Source organism: Crocodylus porosus, unplaced genomic scaffold, assembly GCF_001723895.1.
Source record: "Crocodylus porosus isolate Cpor-Errol unplaced genomic scaffold, CroPor_comp1, whole genome shotgun sequence".
Lineage (NCBI taxonomy): Eukaryota > Metazoa > Chordata > Crocodylia > Crocodylidae > Crocodylus > Crocodylus porosus.
Genome location: NW_017728945.1, coordinates 1,805,437 through 1,821,801, shown reverse-complemented (window position 1 = coordinate 1,821,801; position 16,365 = coordinate 1,805,437). Strand labels below are relative to the sequence as shown.

The following is a 16,365-nucleotide window of genomic DNA, read 5'->3' as shown; positions in this document are numbered from 1 at the left end:
CTGATTTGGATGAAACTTGCAGGGGTGCTAGCCACTGCTGAGAACATGAAACCTGCCATGTTTCAAGAAGGTTGGTAAAGGGGTTTGGGGGGAACTGCACCCCAAATTCTTGAAAGCAAAACTCATGTCAGTTGTATATGTTACACCACAGGGGGGTGAAAACTGCAGGGGTGGTTGCAGAGTTGGTACCAAAGCCTGGGCTTGCAGCACAGTCTGCAGTCCGATCCATTCCTGTTCAGGCAGCATGCTCCTGCTCAGTGCTGGCTTTATCGGTCAATTTGGCCGAGAGAGAGTCAGTGGAATCACAGGGGATGTCTGTCTCCAGCTGTTTCAGTAAAGAATTTCCCTTACAACCAAATCTTACTTTAAAAAGGGGTTGCTATCACTATTTTGGGTTGTATAAAAGAAACATGTATACAACATTAAGAGAACTTTTTATATATGCATTTGAAAGGAAAACCACTGCCTTACCCTATTTGCCACCCACATGTATAGTGTTAGAGCATGAAAACCAGAAATCAAAACTGAGTACATCCCCAGGTGAGGCCATGTGTGTTTTTAAATAGATGGTTTGTAACTTAAGAGCCGCCCTCTGATTTCTGGAAGGTGCTGGCCACAATTCTGCATTCACAGGTTCCCTGGGAAAGCTCTGAGTGCCAGTAGGTGGAGCTCAGCTACCAAGACATTTCCTCCCCTCTCCTTTGTGCTTCTTAGCCATGCTCTGACCCCACAAGGAGCTCATCCAGTTTACTTCCTGGGAAGGTCACCCTCTGAATTTGAAAATGCAGGAGTCGTTGTTACTGTTGCTGTACCTGCTGATGAAGAGAAGGGCCAGTCCTCAGTGGGAGTTGGCTGGGCGATGGGATGAGATGCAGAGGACAGTCTGGCTTCAGCAGTATTACATGCAGAGACAAAAGAGACTGATGGCAGTGAGTATCTCAGTGGAAGGCAAAATAAGAAAGACTTACTCTCCAGGCACTTAGTTAACCTGGGGTCCAGGGCCAAATCCAGCCCTGCAGTCTGTGCATAGCTCTACTGTGTAGTGCTGGCTGCTGCACCCCTGGGGAAGGGGGGCATTGCCTGCAGACAGTGCTTGTGCGTGCAACAAAGATCTAACTGGGTCTCAAGCATGTGGGAAGAATTGGAAAAGGCCTTAAGAGTAATAATGTGGCTAGTTAGTACAGTACATCATACACAGCTAGGCCAGGGTGGAGGAGGACATACTAGTACAAGCCAGGGTGTAGAAGGATCAGGGTTGAAGGCAAAGGAGAGGATGACAAGGACATTAGAAGGGGAGCCCCAGGAGAGAGGCCAGGAAGGAAAAAGACTTGGAGACATCTAATTCTGTTCAAGTCTGGTGGAGCAGGCTAGTTGCTAAAACGCAAAGTGCGATGCACGTCCTTGTCAGGTTGTATTTGTAGCTCTGCAGTTATTTTATGTTGCCACTTAAACATGATTCCCAAACCCTGGTTGAAAAATCAAATAATAAGGGGAGAAAACTGAAATCAAAACAAGACGTTGTGCTTCACTGGAAATAATGTTCCTGTTTTCTGTCCCCAGAAAGTTTGTTTTGTGAAACATTTTAACTTTGCATCTCTATTCAGAACCAAAATAAATGATAATGGAAGGAATTTCCCATGGGACTGAAAATTTTGCCCAGTTCTAGTACTTACATTCTGTCAGCCCAGAAGGCCCTCAGCATTTTTAATTGCACGTTGGGCTATTTTTTGCAGTACTGTTTTTTTTGTCCTGGACTGCCTATTATTACTTTCTGCTATTAAATGGCTTTTATGGTGTGTCCCAAAGGTGGATGTATTCAATGCATAAGCTAAAGGTGTTACGGAGGCAGAGTGAGAGATGATATCTATGAACCTTCTGGGGACTAGTAAGAGTGAGAAGCCCCAAAGCGACTTAATAACAATTGATGCAGCACTTTTCAGCTGCAAATTTCAAAATACTTTACAGTGGATGATATTATTATCCCCATTTTATAGATGGGAGGTGCCTTTGATACCCCAGAGGGCAATCAGGAATACAATCCAGGTCTCTAGAGTCCCATCTGTATCTGAGAGGCCCTTTGCCTCCTGTTTCATAGTTTCATAGTTTCTAGGGTCGGAAGGGACCTGAGCAGATCATCTAGTCCGACCCCCTGCCATGGCAGGAAAGAATACTGGGGTTATTATGTCTCATTAATACTGTTCATTATGTCTCATTAATTTGTCTTTCGCATATATAGTATGATAAGGGGAATGAGCATGGCCTGAAGGTCAGGAATGACTGTGTTCCAAAGCCAGCTCCACTGACTACCTTGAGCTGGTCACTTAGCATCTGGGTGAGTCAGTTTTTCCCCTTGCAAACAGGGGTAATACTGACCCAATCTCCAGGTATGTCGAGAGGACAAATTGGTTGTCTGCACAGCACTTGGAAGATGCAGCATTATAAAAGTGCTGCAAATTGTTATATCCCAGAGTAAATGTCTGATAGAGACACTGCCTCTTGCCTGTCATCATCTCCCACGTAAAATTTCAGCTCCTGATTGCACGACGATGCAGAAGCAACTGTTACTTTCACCTCCGCGCGTGGCCCAGCATTAGGAACACTGACTGGTGGGAACAGGTGGTCCTGAAAGACTTCCAGCCCCACGACTGGCTGGAGAAGTTCTGGATGTCTAAGGAGACTTTCTTCTACGTGTGCAACCAGCTGCGGCCCAAGCTGGCACATCACAGCATCCACTTCCACCCAGTGCTGCCTCCGGAAAAGAGGGTAGCTGTGGCCCTTTGGCATTTGACCACCAATGTAGAGTACCAGATTATTAACCCTCTTTTTGGAGTAGGCCCCTTCACAGTACAGAAGTGTGTCCAGGAGGTGAGCTACATGGTTGTCCTGCTGCTAAAGCCAGTCTACCTCCGCCTGCCCGGTGAAAAGGAACTGGAGAACATGGTGCGCATCTTCAGGGCCAGGTGGGGATTCCCACATTGCATCGGTTCCTTGGACAGCCTCCACATCCCCATCAACACACCTTTGCACCTCAGTGTTGACTACTGCAACAGCCAGGGCTGGCACTCCATCCTCACACAGGCTGTGGTGGATGGGTTAGGCCAGTTTTGGGATGTCTGTGCTGGCTTCCCTGGCAGCATGGAGAACAGTGCCATGCTGGAGAGTTCAAGCTTGTGGGTGTTAGCCAGAGGTGGCTACTTGTTCCCAAACCCCCCAAAACATTTCATGGGGAGGGCACAAAAGTATGTCCTACTGGGAGATGCGTCTTACCCTTTGCAAGACTGGATACTCAAGCCTTACCAGGAAGATGGGAGACTCACCCAGCAGCAGCTTCAGTTCAACTGCTGCCTGAAGCGAGCCCACAGCGTGATCGAAAATGCCTTCCTGTGCCTCAAGGCTCGCTGGCCGTTCCTCCTGAAGTGCAATGACTGTAGCCTGGACCTGCTGCCCACTGTGATACTTGCCTGTTGCACCCTGCACAACATATGCGAGGCACATGACAACCCCTTCAATGATGAGTGGCTGGAGGTCATCGAGCCAGCAGAGATCCCAAAACCTTGTCACCCTGTGCCCACATCCATGGACGACAGCAGTGCTGAGCAAGTGCGAGGTCTCATGTGCCAGTACTTTGAAAGCTGTGGAAAAGAAGGCTGATGGCTACAGAGGCAGCAACCGTACGCTACAGCTCTCGGACTTTAGATTAACTCTAATAAACATAACAGTGTCCCAGGAATCAAGGGCTGCTAAACAGGAATGACATACTCGTGTCTGCTGCAACACCTTTCTGAGGAACGAGGATGGCTTGCAAGGTTGGAGCTGAGATAGCCTGGCCCCATCACCAGGTGCAGTTCAGAGGAAGTCAGTTATGTTACGGTTATACAGTTTTTGCCATAAAGATTTCAGGCAATGGAATGTATTTCATATGCTTGTAATCTTCTAGGATATGGACAAATGTGAGACATGTTCTGTGATATAAAAATAAAATGGGGGATCTAGGTTTGGACAAAGAAGTATGTCTCTTTTTTTGTTTTTGTTTTCTGTGAAGGATAAACTGGGGGGCTCCAGATTTCCAGGTAATTGGAAAAAGAGACTTTTCACTTCCAGGTCATCAGTGTGAAACCAGTCTTGGTGTCAGGCTGGCCCCTGATGAAAACTGTTAGTGTCTGGTGATTGCTTGGTAGAGTGCATGAAAAGAACTGGTGGGACTCAGGTGATAGATGCTGTGGTGATGGGTGCTCCAAAAATGCCAGATTGAAAGAGCAAAGAACTAAATAGGTATTGTCTATATTACACTAGCATCTAGAGGCCACACCCAAGGCCAGGACCCTGTTTCGCTGGGTGCTGATAGATACAAGGCAATGGTTTCTGCAACATGGAGGTTACTATCTAACTAGATAAGCTGAGAGGATGGGAAACAAAGGCACAAAGAAGGGAAGTGACTTGCTTAATGTCAGTAGCAGAGCAGGGATTAGAATCTGGGTCTGGAGACTCCTAGTTTAGTACTGTATTCACTAAGATAGGCTTCCCCTCCATGTTGCTTAGCCATGGAGACTGACTTCTTGGTTTTAGATAAAAGTTCCTTCCTCTTGACTCATCTGTCCGTGAAAGCAATGTTATGAGTTGTTCTCTGGAGTAACAGGGGCCCTTCCAGTCCTGGTTAAAGCTGAGGGTTAGTGGAGTAGTGAGTGTGTGTGGTGTGGGGGTTGGTTCATGTGTGTGGCATATCTGTACTGGGTAGGTAGTTGCACAGGGCAGCCTTCAGGAGCACAAAAATAAAAAAAGGAGACAAGGCAGTGGCAAGTGGTCAGAGCTATGGGATTGCTTTAAGAGGGAAATGATCTTTCAAAAAGACTCAGGCCCCATGTGGCTGACCCTCTTTAGAGATGCTGCTTCATCAGGACTGTGTTTATCCTCATGTGCTGATACCTTTCTCTTTTTGCTAGACAAGCTTTCTGGTATTACAATGTGCCACCCTGCTCTGACCTTCAGTATTGCTACAGACATACTAATATGTTAGTCATTTTAATATCCCATGTTTGTGCCTGGGGTCAACAACCTGCTTTTCCATGGAAATCTAGCACTTTGGCTCTGCAATATAAGCTGTAAAGGGATATTTGGGCCTTTAGAACAAGGGTCTGTGGCCTACAGTAGTGCTTGTAGGGCTATGGGTGCAAGACAAGTGATGAGCTTTATGTCCATGATAAATTCTAGTGTGGATAACTACAAACCAGTCAGCCTCACATCAGTCCCTAGAAAAATCATGGAGCAGGTCCTCAAGGAATCCATTTCGATGCTCTTGGAGGAGAAGAAGGTGATTAGAAACAGTTGGCATGGATTCACCAAGGGCAACTCATGTCTGACCAACCTGATTGCTTTCTATGATGGTATGACTGTGGATGCAGGGGGAGCAGCGAATGTGATATACCTTGACTTTAGCAAGACTTTTGATATGGTCGCCCACGACATTCTTGCAAGCAAGCTAAGGAAGTAAGGGTTGGATGAATGGACTGTCAGATGGATAGAAATCTGGTTGGATTGTTGGGTTCAAAGAGTATTCAGTGGCTTGCTGTCTAGTTCATAGCTGGTGTCAAATGGAGTGCCCCAAGGGTTAGTCCTGGGACTGGTTTTGTTCAATAGCTTCATCAGAGATCTGGAAGATCAGGTAGAGTGCACCCTCCATAAGTGTATGGATGACACCAAGCTGAGGGGAATAGTAGATACACTGGAGGGTAGGGCTGGGATTCAGAGAGACCTAGACAAATTGGAGGATTGAACCAAAATATGTTTTCAGGAAGTTTAATAACGAGAAATGCAAAGTCTTGCACTTAGGATGGAACAATCCCATGCACTGGTACAGACTAGAGTCTAGCTAACAGCAACTCTACAGAAAAAGACCTGGGGGTTATAGTGGACAACAAGCTGAATAAGAGCCAACAGTGACACTAAGCTTGTCACAAAGAAGGCTCCATTAGTAGGATCATTAACAGCAGGTCAAGGGGTGTGATTATTTCCTTCTTTTCAGCACTGAAGAGGCCACATCTGGAGTACTGTGTCCAGTTTTGGCCCTCCCGCACTACAAAAAACACGTGGACAAGTTGGAGAGAGTCCAGGGGAGGGCAACAAAAATGGTTTGGGGGCTGGAGCACATGACTTCTGAGGAGAGGCTGAGGGAACTGGGCTTATTTAGTTTGGAAAAGAGAAGACCCAGAGGGGCTTTGACTGTAGCCTTCAGTTGCCTGCAGAGGGGTGCCAAGAGGATGGAGCTGGACTGTTGTCAGTGGGGGCAGATGACAGAAGGAGCAATGGGCACAAGCTGCAGAAAGGGAAGTTTAAGTTGGATATTAGGAAAAAATCTCTCACTAGGAGGCTGGTGAAACACTGGAACAGGTGGTGCAATCTCCATCCTTGGAGGTTTTTAAGACCTCACTAGACAAAGCCTTGGCTGGGATGATGTAGTTGGGCTGGTCCTGCTTGGAGCAGGGGGTTGGACTAGATGTGACCTCCTGAGGTCCCTTCAACCCTCATTTTCTGCAATCAGTTGTCACTGCTGCCAGCCCTGCCCCATCCGCAGCTGAAACAAGCTGATCCCACAGCACAGGGTGGGTGCATGTGGCATGAGGAAAGGGGTGTGTGACACACAGGATCTCCAAAATTGGGCCTTGATTACAGTGATGCCCAAAGGCCGCGATCGGGATCAAGAGCTAGTGCTGCAGGTGACATGTGCACAAACCATGCTCCCTGCAGCTGGGAGGCGAGTTATTCCTCTTGATTAAAAAAACCCAAATTTGTAATTTAATAAAATCTCATCTTCGAGAGTTTGCTCAAAGTTTAGGGCCTCGTTTGCACATCCGCGGAAGTGCCTGGCAGGCCACGGCTGCCACCCCCCGCCCGTGGCAAATCGCCCGGTCTTGGACCTTTTATTTAAAAAAAAAAAAAAAAAAAAAAAGGAGCGAGTCTTGCGGCTCCCGCACCCCCGGGAGCTCCATGACTTTTTGCCCTTAGACAAAATGGTGACTGTTTCCCACTACTTTGAACAGGCCTTGAAGTCAGACGCTGCCCTCAGTCAAGATGGCGGTACCACCGGCCACAGGCAACTCAAGGAGCACGGACAAAGCGAGGCGAGCCCAGGGAGGATGACTTGAGTTAAAGCTTCTGCGCATGCCCACTCTCCGGCCTCGCTATGGCGAAGGGGGAGGGGGTACAAGTGCGGGACGGAACGCACCAACTCCACCTTGGCGGAGGGGGGGAATTTGCGTCGCGCGCGTCACGTGACACCTCCGCGCCGCCGCCTGCTATGCGAGGGAGCCCCCCCCAGGGGCCGTATGGTGCGCTCCGCCGCAGGGGCTGACGGGAGGAGCGGCGCGGGGCTGTGCGTGGCGTGCGGTGAGTGCGGGGTCCGGTCGGGGCTGGTGGGTCCAGCAGCCGCAGGGCCCCAAACCTGCCCTGGGCCCTGTCACTCGAGGCGCTCGCAGGAGCAGGGCCCTTCGCTGCCTGTGTCTGTTGTTCAGTCCTTGGCACTGCCCGGTGCTGAGCTGTGGGGAGCCGATGAGCAGCCCGTCCCCTCTTCTCCCTGCCCAGGTTCTGCAGCGTGTGACTGGCAGGAGCGGTTGGGCAGCAGGGCCCCGCCTGCCCCCCGCCATGGTGCCCGAGAAGGACGTAGAGGCCATTGGCAGGATGCTGGTGGATGCCTCACAGCCCCTGAAGGCTCGTTTCCGAGCCCTCTTCACCCTGCGCAACTTAGGGGGTCGTGCAGCCATTGACTGGATCAGCCGGGGCTTCGGGGACGAGTCTGCCCTTCTGAAGCATGAGCTGGCCTACTGCCTGGGACAAATGCAGGACGAGTGTGCCATCCCCGTCCTGATCCAGGTGCTGAAGGACACCAGCCAGGAGCCCATGGTCAGGCACGAAGCAGGTACCAGAGCATACATCTGTGAGGCTTCAGTCCTGTTTCCAGTGAAGTCTGTGGCAAGATGCCTCTCAATTCAGCCCAGAAGAGGTGTAATTGGGGGCTGCACAGGGCCAGGGATTGAAGCTCAATTTGGAGAGCAGCAAGGTCCCTGCTTCTGTTAGGGGAATAATATGCCAGCTTTCTTCCTGTACCTAGTGAGTGTTTTAATGCACATTAGCCTATTTTAATGCACATTAAAGTGTCATGTAAGCTGAGCTTTTTACTTAATGCACGTTAAAATAGGTTAATGTGCATTAAGTGTCACTTAAAAAAGCCAGGCTAATGCACATTTTCCTAGTACCTCACAATGGAGGCGCTAGATTTAATGCATAGTAACTAAAGCACATTAATGCACATGTAGACTCTGTGCTGCACCTACCTCACCGCCTGACTGCAGTACCTGGCACCTTTAGGGGCAGCACCAAAGCCCCACTCATTTTCAGCGCCTTTTCTGTGATCGTTCTTGAGGCTAGGTCTGGTGATATGAGAAACAAAGAGGCATGTGTGGTGGTGTGATGTGTCTGCTTATATCCAGTCTTCAGTGGTATTAAAAAATCTGGAAAGCTTGCCAGACTCCTCTCAAATAAAGACATAGACCAGGGGTTGGCAACCTCCAGCACCTCAGAGTAAAGATCTGGATAGAAGGGCTCTGGGATGCCATGGCACGTGATGCCGTTTTGCTTGGCACACCACAGCCCAGGTGTGCTTCCAGCAGGCAGCGAGGAGGCTACAAGCCCTGCTGTGAGCACCCTTGGCTCCATGGCAGACAGCAGCTGCCTAGAGCCCGGGCTGGCTGTGGCAGGCAGCCAGGGGCCTGCGACTGGTGCACCAGGATCTGGAGTTCTGGCCTGGCTCCATGGCCAGTGGTGACTGCACATATACCTAGGGGTGCACAGTGGGGAAGGGGATGGGGCAGTGCAGCCGTGGCCCCTCTCTCACTGTCTTTCTGGAAGTGTGCATGCAACAACCACCAGCAGTGAGCAGGGCCAGCACTCCTTAAACATTGGGGCAGTGGCTTGCAGCCTCCTTGCTGCAAGCAGCCCAGGCTCTGTGGCAGGCAGCAGGGGCCTGCCCAGAGCTTGTGGCAGTCAGCTGGGAGGATGCAAAGTTTGCAGAGCCTAGGCCTGCCTGGCTCATTGCTGGCAACAGGAGCATGCATGCCTCTGGGCAGACAGCAAGGGAGGGGATGGGGTTGTGATGCCCTTCCTTGCTGTGTGCCCCTGGGCACGTGTGCAGCTATCACTGGCTGTGGAGCCAGGCTGGGGCTCAAGGCCTTGGTGTAACTTTCTGCAATCTGCTTGTTGCGAGTGGTCAAGCTCCATGGCTGGCAGTGGTTGCATGTGTGCCTCAGGGTGTAGGGCAGGAAAGCTGCTGAGGCAGTGCAACCCAGGGGTGTGTGTGCACCTGCTGTCAGCAATGAGGAGTGAGCCCCTTTCAGCTCCCCTGCTGTCCCTGGCTCATCAAGTTGAAGCATAGGTTGAGGTTGGGGTATTTTTGGCACTTCGGCCAAAAATGTTGTTGACCCCTGATCTGGAGATCGCGGTATATATGTTTATCCCACAACCCTTTTAACCAGATCTTTACTATGAGTTGGACTCAAACTGTCACTTGTCATTAGCTTGGGAGCTGCTCTTCATGAGCATTGCAGTCAGATCTGCACTAAGGAAGCGCTTGGTTGTATAAAAGGTGACAACAGTGGCATAAAGCCATGAAATTCCTGTGCATCTGCAGGCATCTGTACCAGCTGGTAACCTCCTCTGCCCTTTCTTTAAGGTGAAGCCTTGGGAGCTATTGGAAATCCCGATGTGCTGGATGTTCTGAAACATTATTCTGAAGACCCAGTTGTCGAGGTAAAGCTTCCCTTGAGCTGACGCCTCCCGTGGGACGTATAAACACCACTAATACTGCTGCTGCAATGGGAAAGGCTGGGATTTAGGAGGCCTGGGTTCTATCCACAGCTCTGCAAGCAGTCTACTGAGTGACCTGTGTATCGTTGTCTTGGATTTGCCCTGCTGTCTTGCTTCTGTTTGGATGCTAAGACCTTTGGGCAGGTTCCTGCTCTGTGTTTTTGTTCAGTATCCACCACCATGGAGCTCCGTTCTCCCAGGGTTCTTCAGGTGCTGCTGCAGTGCTTGGGGTGGGGATATTGTGCTATAGCCCTGCAATAGTTGGGGATATTGTGCTGATAGGCAGACACACATTTTCTTCACATGGTCTTTTTCTTGTGGATGACAGTTTAGACCTGAAGACCTCTTAGTAGCTACGGAAGAGATGAACTCAGGTTTGTTTCCTCTACTTGTTGCCCTAGAGGGGCCATGTCAATGGGGAATAGCAGAACTTGATTTTTGTAGCCCCAGTCCTTGGCCTCCTCTTGACATCATGTTTGTGCGCATGTCCAGGAAGCATGTGTCTAGGAAGTAAATTCTTTCTTAGGAACTATGCTGTTCTAGCCTGGAGGAGGAGGAGGGGTTTATAGCCTGGTAGCTCCCATGTCAAGGTTTAGGTCCTGTTTTGTTAGGAACATGGCAGAGAACTATCCCCTGCCCTTGGACTAAATGCCATGTGTGGTGTGTACCTCATTCTTGGTGGGCTGGTAACTTGAGTCATACTGTGCAGAGGCAGGAGACGGGGCTTACAGAGCAGGGAGGTGACTCATCTGCAGTGGCAGAACTGGGAAAGGAGCCAGGAGCTGTGACTGCCAGTCCTGTGGGCTGGGCACCCCGATCTCCAGGTATGTTCTCTCTGACCCTGAGGGATCCCAGCCAAGCTTGTCTTCTGTTTTACAGGTAGCAGAGACATGCCAGCTTGCAGTTAAGAGGCTTGAATGGCTGCAGAAGAACAAGGAAGCCCCAGGCACCAATCCCTACCTGTCTGTGGACCCTGCTCCCCCTGCCGAGGAGGAGGACATTGCCAAGCTGCGAAACACCCTCCTGGATGAGTCGTGCCCACTGTTTGATCGCTATCGGGCCATGTTTGCCCTGAGGAACATCGGGGGCGAGGCTGCTGTGCTGGCGCTGGCAGATGGTGAGAGAGCCTTGATTGCTGAAGTACTCTGGTTTCTCTTCCCTTCTGCAGGATCTTCATAGGAGTGAGTCCAGGGATCCACCTGCCTGCCCCAGCTCTGGCTATCCCTGGGATCCGTCGCTCATAGGCGTGGGCCTGGCGAAGTTTTATTGGTGCTTTTCCTAATGCTGTCCACTAGGGGTCACTTTGGGTAAAGACGGGTGGCCCTGCTCCAGTTAGCACACTCAGCCCTCCCTGGTCCAAAAAGGTCAAATGAGCCCCTTCCGCCATGTTTCCTAATTAACCCTAGTATATTGTCCCACTTGGATTCTTGGCTCCCTTGCAGCGCTAGTGTCCTGAATGAGCCCTGCTGGACTGCTGTGAGCACTTCTACCCAGTCCCTTCTCACCAAACACAAGACAGAGTCCTTATGAACTAGCTATCATCCCTAAAGACTTGTCCAAACCTTGCAGTGTGTTCTGAGATGCTCATGGTGTTTCCACCTCTGCTTCGAAGAAGCTTTTTGCCTTCTAGGGCAACAGTCATCGATCTTTCAGAGCCATGGGCTGAAACAGCTCAGCTCTGGTCTGATGCAGGCTTTTGGTGTGTGGGAGGTCAGGGGCTGGGCACTGATTTGTATTCTGGTGGTGGGAGTTTTGCCTGTGCCTATGCTGGAGATGGGCAGCAGGGAGCCACACTCAAGCTACACCTGGGGGGCAGAGAGAATTGGCAGCTGGGCAGCAGCTCCCTGCTGCTTGGCTTCATGGGCTGGATGTTGCCAAGCCCTGCTGTAGGGCATGCTGGTGCTATGGCAGCTCTCTGCAGCCACGACTAGAGAAGGGCAGTTACCCATGATCCTGCTAAAATTCATAGAAAAGGGACCTCAGGAGGTCACGTAGTCCAAGCCTCTCCTAACGATGGGATCATCCTTTTCTAAATCATCTTAAACAAGTGTCTGTCTATCCTGATATTCAGATTTCCAAGGATGGAGACCCCACACCCCTCTAGGTAGCCTTTTCTAATGTATGACCAGCCTCATGGTGAAAGTTCTTTCTAATCTCCAACCTAAATTTCTTCACTGTAATTTGAGACCATTGTTCCTTGTTCAATCCCATGCGCCTATAGATAAATCTGTCTCCATCTTCTTTAGAACCACCCTTCAGGGGTTTGAAGACTGTTATCAAATCCCCTCTGTCTTCTCTTCTTCAGACAAAATAATGTCAGTTCTTTTAGCCTTTCCTCATAAGTCACATTTTCCAGACCTCTAATCCTTTTATTTTTACTCTTACTGGACTCTTTAGTCTGTCTGCATCTTCCTTGACATGGAGTGCCCTAAACTGAACGCAGTACTCGAAGTGAGGCCTCATCAGTGCTAAACTGACTGGAAGGATCACTTCTCTGGATTTGCAAGTGATATTCTTACTAATACAGCCCCAATACGCAGTTGACTTTTTTTTCAGCAAAAGCACACTGACTCATTCAGCCTGTGGTCCACAATAAATATGAGGTCCTTTCTTCAATAGTGCAGTCTAGCCAGTTGTTTGCCAGTCTGTTTTTTTGCATGTGGATGTTCTGTCTGAAGGGCAGGAGTTTGCATTTGTCCTCACTGAATTTCATTTGATTTTTTTTTTTCCTTCTTTTGAATGGGAGAAGGTGGGGGGCATTTCTCCAGTCATTCTTGATCCTGGTCCTACCCTCCAGTGTGTCTTATGAATACTGGACCCAGGCCAGGACAGACTCTTAGAGACCCTGACACAATACCTCCTCCCTGACTACTTTTACTCCAACAACAGAAGCCATAAGGTTAGACGCAAGCTGCGACCCACCTGACTCATTCATGTTGACCACCACACCTCTGGGTGACATGAGCTGGATTCGAACTCATTCATACACCACCCATTGCCAGTTCCTGGGCTCTGGAGTCCCCTTTAGTGAAGGGCTCTTTCTGGCTGCCTTCCCCACGAGTGGTTGCAGCAGTGCAAGATGGGGCCCAGCACCCCAAAATGCTTTGCAATGCTGATGGCCCTTCACGGTGTGTTTGCTCCAGTAATTCACTCTCCCTTTCCTGCTTTCTACAGGTCTGAAGTGCAGCAGCGCCCTCTTCCGACATGAGATCGGTTACGTCCTAGGGCAAATGCAGCATGAGGCCTGTGTCCCCCAGCTTACCGCAGCGCTGGAAAGAGTAGAGGAGAACCCCATGGTGCGTCACGAGTGTGCTGAGGCACTGGGATCCATCGCCCAGGCATCCTGCCTGGAGACCCTGCGGGCTTACGCCCAGGACAAGGAGCGGGTGGTGCGGGAGAGCTGTGAGGTGGCTCTGGACATGTACAACTATGAGAACAGCACAGAGTTCCAGTATGCGGATGGACTAAGCAAGCTTCAGGCCTCCAGCTAAGCAGGGGCTTCTGCCTCTGTGGGTCCACATGCCTGCAGAAGGCAGTGGCTGGAATGGGTAAACCCAGGGCCTGGTTTCACCCCTGCACAGCCAAATTTACACCACAGAAAACTGGGTGTGATGCCAGATCCAGCTGGTCACTCTGCCCTGTGTAAATAATGGCAGCACATGGTGCAGAGCAGTGGCGTTCCAGGCTTCAGCCACTACTGCTAACTTATTATAGCTTGTTTGTTTTAGTCTAAGGGATGGGCCAGGCTCCAGATCCAAGCCCTGGGGTGCCAGAACCTGATCTTCCTGAGTTGTCTTGGTGCCTTGCAGACTCAGTTCTGTGCTCTTGGGGACTCATGTTGTCCTTCAGTGAGCTTGTTTCCTGGTAAAACGAACCATGGCCTGAGGTTTTTCATTCTGTGAGGAGCTGTGCACAGGCAGCAGTGGGGGTTTCTGCAGTTCCCAAGCTCCTGTAAACAACAGCTGGGGATTATATCCCCCAAGCAAGGCTGGTCCCTTGCATGGGTGCCTGGCTACAGTATCTCTGAGTTTAAAGTAGTGTTAGAGGGAATTGCTGTAGTCTCTGTTTGGGCCCGGGCTGGAGGCTACCACTGCCTCATGTTAACTATGCCCCTGTGGAGCCCGCTAGGCTCATGCTAGGACTGGTGACTAGGAGCAGGAGTAGTCATGTCTGCCTGCTGTCTGCAAAACCCTGCCATTTGCAGGGTGTTGGCAGTGCCCTTCACAGCTCTGTCGTCTTGGGTTTGGGTGTGCCCAAGAGGGAGATGCCAGACAGCTGTCTTGAGGTGTTTTGTTGTCTAAGGCTCCTAGACCAGCTGTCTGGAGCAGATAGCATTCCTAGGGGTCCTTGTGAACAAACCAAAAGCTTGTTTTTGATGAGGTGTGGGAAGATGCTGCAGGGGAGTAAATGGCATTGCAACACTTGATTCTGTCCTTTGTCTCTTGAGTGAGGTGTGGGGCTGTTCTCTGTCCCTGTGTGGGTGGAACACGCCTTCCTGGTTCCCTCTGACTTCATGGGGCCTGAGTGCCCTGCCATATGCAGCAGAGCATGGAGAACAGCAGTAACTGGACCTGCGGGTTCCTTGGATTGGTGTTTTTCAGCCCACTGCCCCTGCCCATGGCTGGTGTGGTCTTCACTGGCAGTGGTGCTTGAGCCACTTCCATGTGCACTAGCTCCAGATCACAAGTGACACAGGAATGTCAGGGGCCCTTAGCCCACCTGTTTGCTGACCTGAGGGGCTTTTTCCTTCCTGTGCTGCAGTGTAGGGAGCCAAGAGCAGTAGGGATTGGGTGTGTACATGCTTGCTGTTGCAGCGTCTCCGCCACTCATGGTCAAGAACCACTGCCTTAGAATGGGACTGAGAGGAGCCCAATTCTCACCCAGTTCAGCCTGCCATCCTCGCGCCCTGAGCGTGCTGTGGTGCTCCAGCTTCCCTCCCTGAGTGGGGCCTTATGGCACTGGCTGCTTTACAGACAGCTGCTGAGAAACACTGTCTCAGTTTCCTATGTGACCCATATGAGGTCAGGGGAGGGGGTCCTAGTGCATGAACAGAGAGAAGGGGCTATGGGCCAAGTGGTATGTTAGCTCGGGGGGTGCTTGGCACTTAAATGTGCTTGGGTGGAGGACCTTGGCCCAGGGCAGTGGGGGGGCATAGGGCAGTGCAGACATGATGGAGAGAGCCAGGGCTGTGATGAAATCCAGAGTAAAGGCCTGTGTGGAGCTAGAGTCAGCAGTGGAGGCTACAAAGTGGCATCCCCAAGTGCAGGGCAGCTGGGAGCAGGGCTCCAAGCAGGTGGTTTAATCCAGAATACAGAACTAGTTGAATCCCATGACAAACCTGCCTCCCCCCTCAAACTGCCCTCAAACACTTGTGTCGTCCTATGGGGAAGCCCTGATTTCAGCACTAACTGTGTGCTCGGAGTCAGCTGCAACGTGGCCTAGGGTAAGACAGCTCAGGATGGGCTTCCTGGGCTTGTCTGTCTGGGCTACCCCAGTGCTAGGCCCTGGCACTGCAGTTCTCAGCTCGGGGGCAGGGGGCACAAGGCAGCAGCTGTGTTCATTTTATTCACAGATGCTTTTCACTTGGCAAAAGCCATTTATGATTCATTCTCCCTTCATCCTCAATCCGCTTAGTGCATAAACCTGCTGATACTTCTCCAGCCATTCTCCTGGGAGCAGCCACTACGTTCTGTGTCCAGCTCTGGTGTCCCCCTCATTGCGGGGGAGGGAGGTGCAAGTCTCCAGTGCCTGTCATTCTTCGGGGGCTGGCATGCAGGTGGGTGGCATGCAGGAGCTCTGTGACAGCCACAGGGCCAAGACAACTCAGATGTGCAAATCTGGTCCTGGGCCTTGCTGCCTCCCATGGCCTGTGCTGGGGAGACGGGGGAGTTGAGACAGGAGTGCATCTTAGACCAGTACTCAGAAATCCTGCACCCCTTGACTTCCAGTGTGGCGTGAAGTCCAAATGTGGAGATACGAAGCGCTAGAAGAGAAGCTGGTGCAACCCCTGAGCTGCAAAGTCCCTGCTGTGCTTAGGGCTTAGCTGACAGCCTACACACTGGCTCTTGGCAAACGCTGCTTCACAAACACCTAGAGCTAGTGTCATTTCAGGTGAGCTGGAAGGCTCACACCCCTGGCTGGCTGTCTTCTCCAGTTTGGGCGATTCATAGCAGCCTGGACTCCCCTGGGAATGTTGGCTGGGCGGCATTGCCGTGTGCTGGCAAATGTGCTGTGCTGGCAAATGTGTCGGCCCCAGAGGGGCAGCCAGGGCCAGACAGGAGAGGTCTTCATGAAATCCACCCCCACTTGTTCTTCCCACAAGGAGGGTGGTGAGAAAAGCCCCTGCTCCAGCCAATTTCAGCTGCAGAATTCACATGAGATCTACAGCCGAATGAGATGACTGCGCGCTTGCCAGGAAACTGCACTTCTCCCCTCCCCAATCAGGACCATCTTCGCTTTTTTTTTCCCCTTTGCTTATTTAATACTCTTTGTTTCAATCTAGGAGCAGGGAAA

At 50.9% G+C, this 16,365-nt stretch overlaps 2 protein-coding genes across 3 annotated transcripts; both read left to right on the top strand.

Moving 5' to 3' along the window:
• Nucleotides 1-737: 737 nt before the first annotated feature.
• LOC109320561 (putative nuclease HARBI1) lies at nt 738-3,999 on the top strand. The gene is made up of 2 exons (XM_019550699.1): nt 738-929; nt 2,530-3,999. Exons 1-2 carry the CDS (start codon nt 783-785, stop codon nt 3,649-3,651), a joined length of 1,269 nt encoding a protein of 422 aa, XP_019406244.1. The 5' UTR covers nt 738-782; the 3' UTR covers nt 3,652-3,999.
• A 3,335-nt stretch (nt 4,000-7,334) lies between these two features.
• DOHH (deoxyhypusine hydroxylase/monooxygenase) lies at nt 7,335-14,278 on the top strand. Of its 2 annotated transcripts, XM_019550596.1 has the most exons (5): nt 7,335-7,380; nt 7,576-7,909; nt 9,719-9,795; nt 10,732-10,969; nt 13,027-14,278. In XM_019550596.1, the coding sequence occupies exons 2-5, from the start codon at nt 7,636-7,638 to the stop codon at nt 13,341-13,343; spliced, it is 906 nt and encodes a 301-aa protein (XP_019406141.1). In that variant the 5' UTR covers nt 7,335-7,380; nt 7,576-7,635; the 3' UTR covers nt 13,344-14,278. The 2 variants fall into 2 exon arrangements, with proteins under 2 accessions (XP_019406141.1, XP_019406140.1); XM_019550595.1 differs by lacking the exon at nt 7,335-7,380 and having other exon boundaries at nt 7,503-7,909.
• The last annotated feature ends 2,087 nt before the right edge of the window (nt 14,279-16,365 follow it).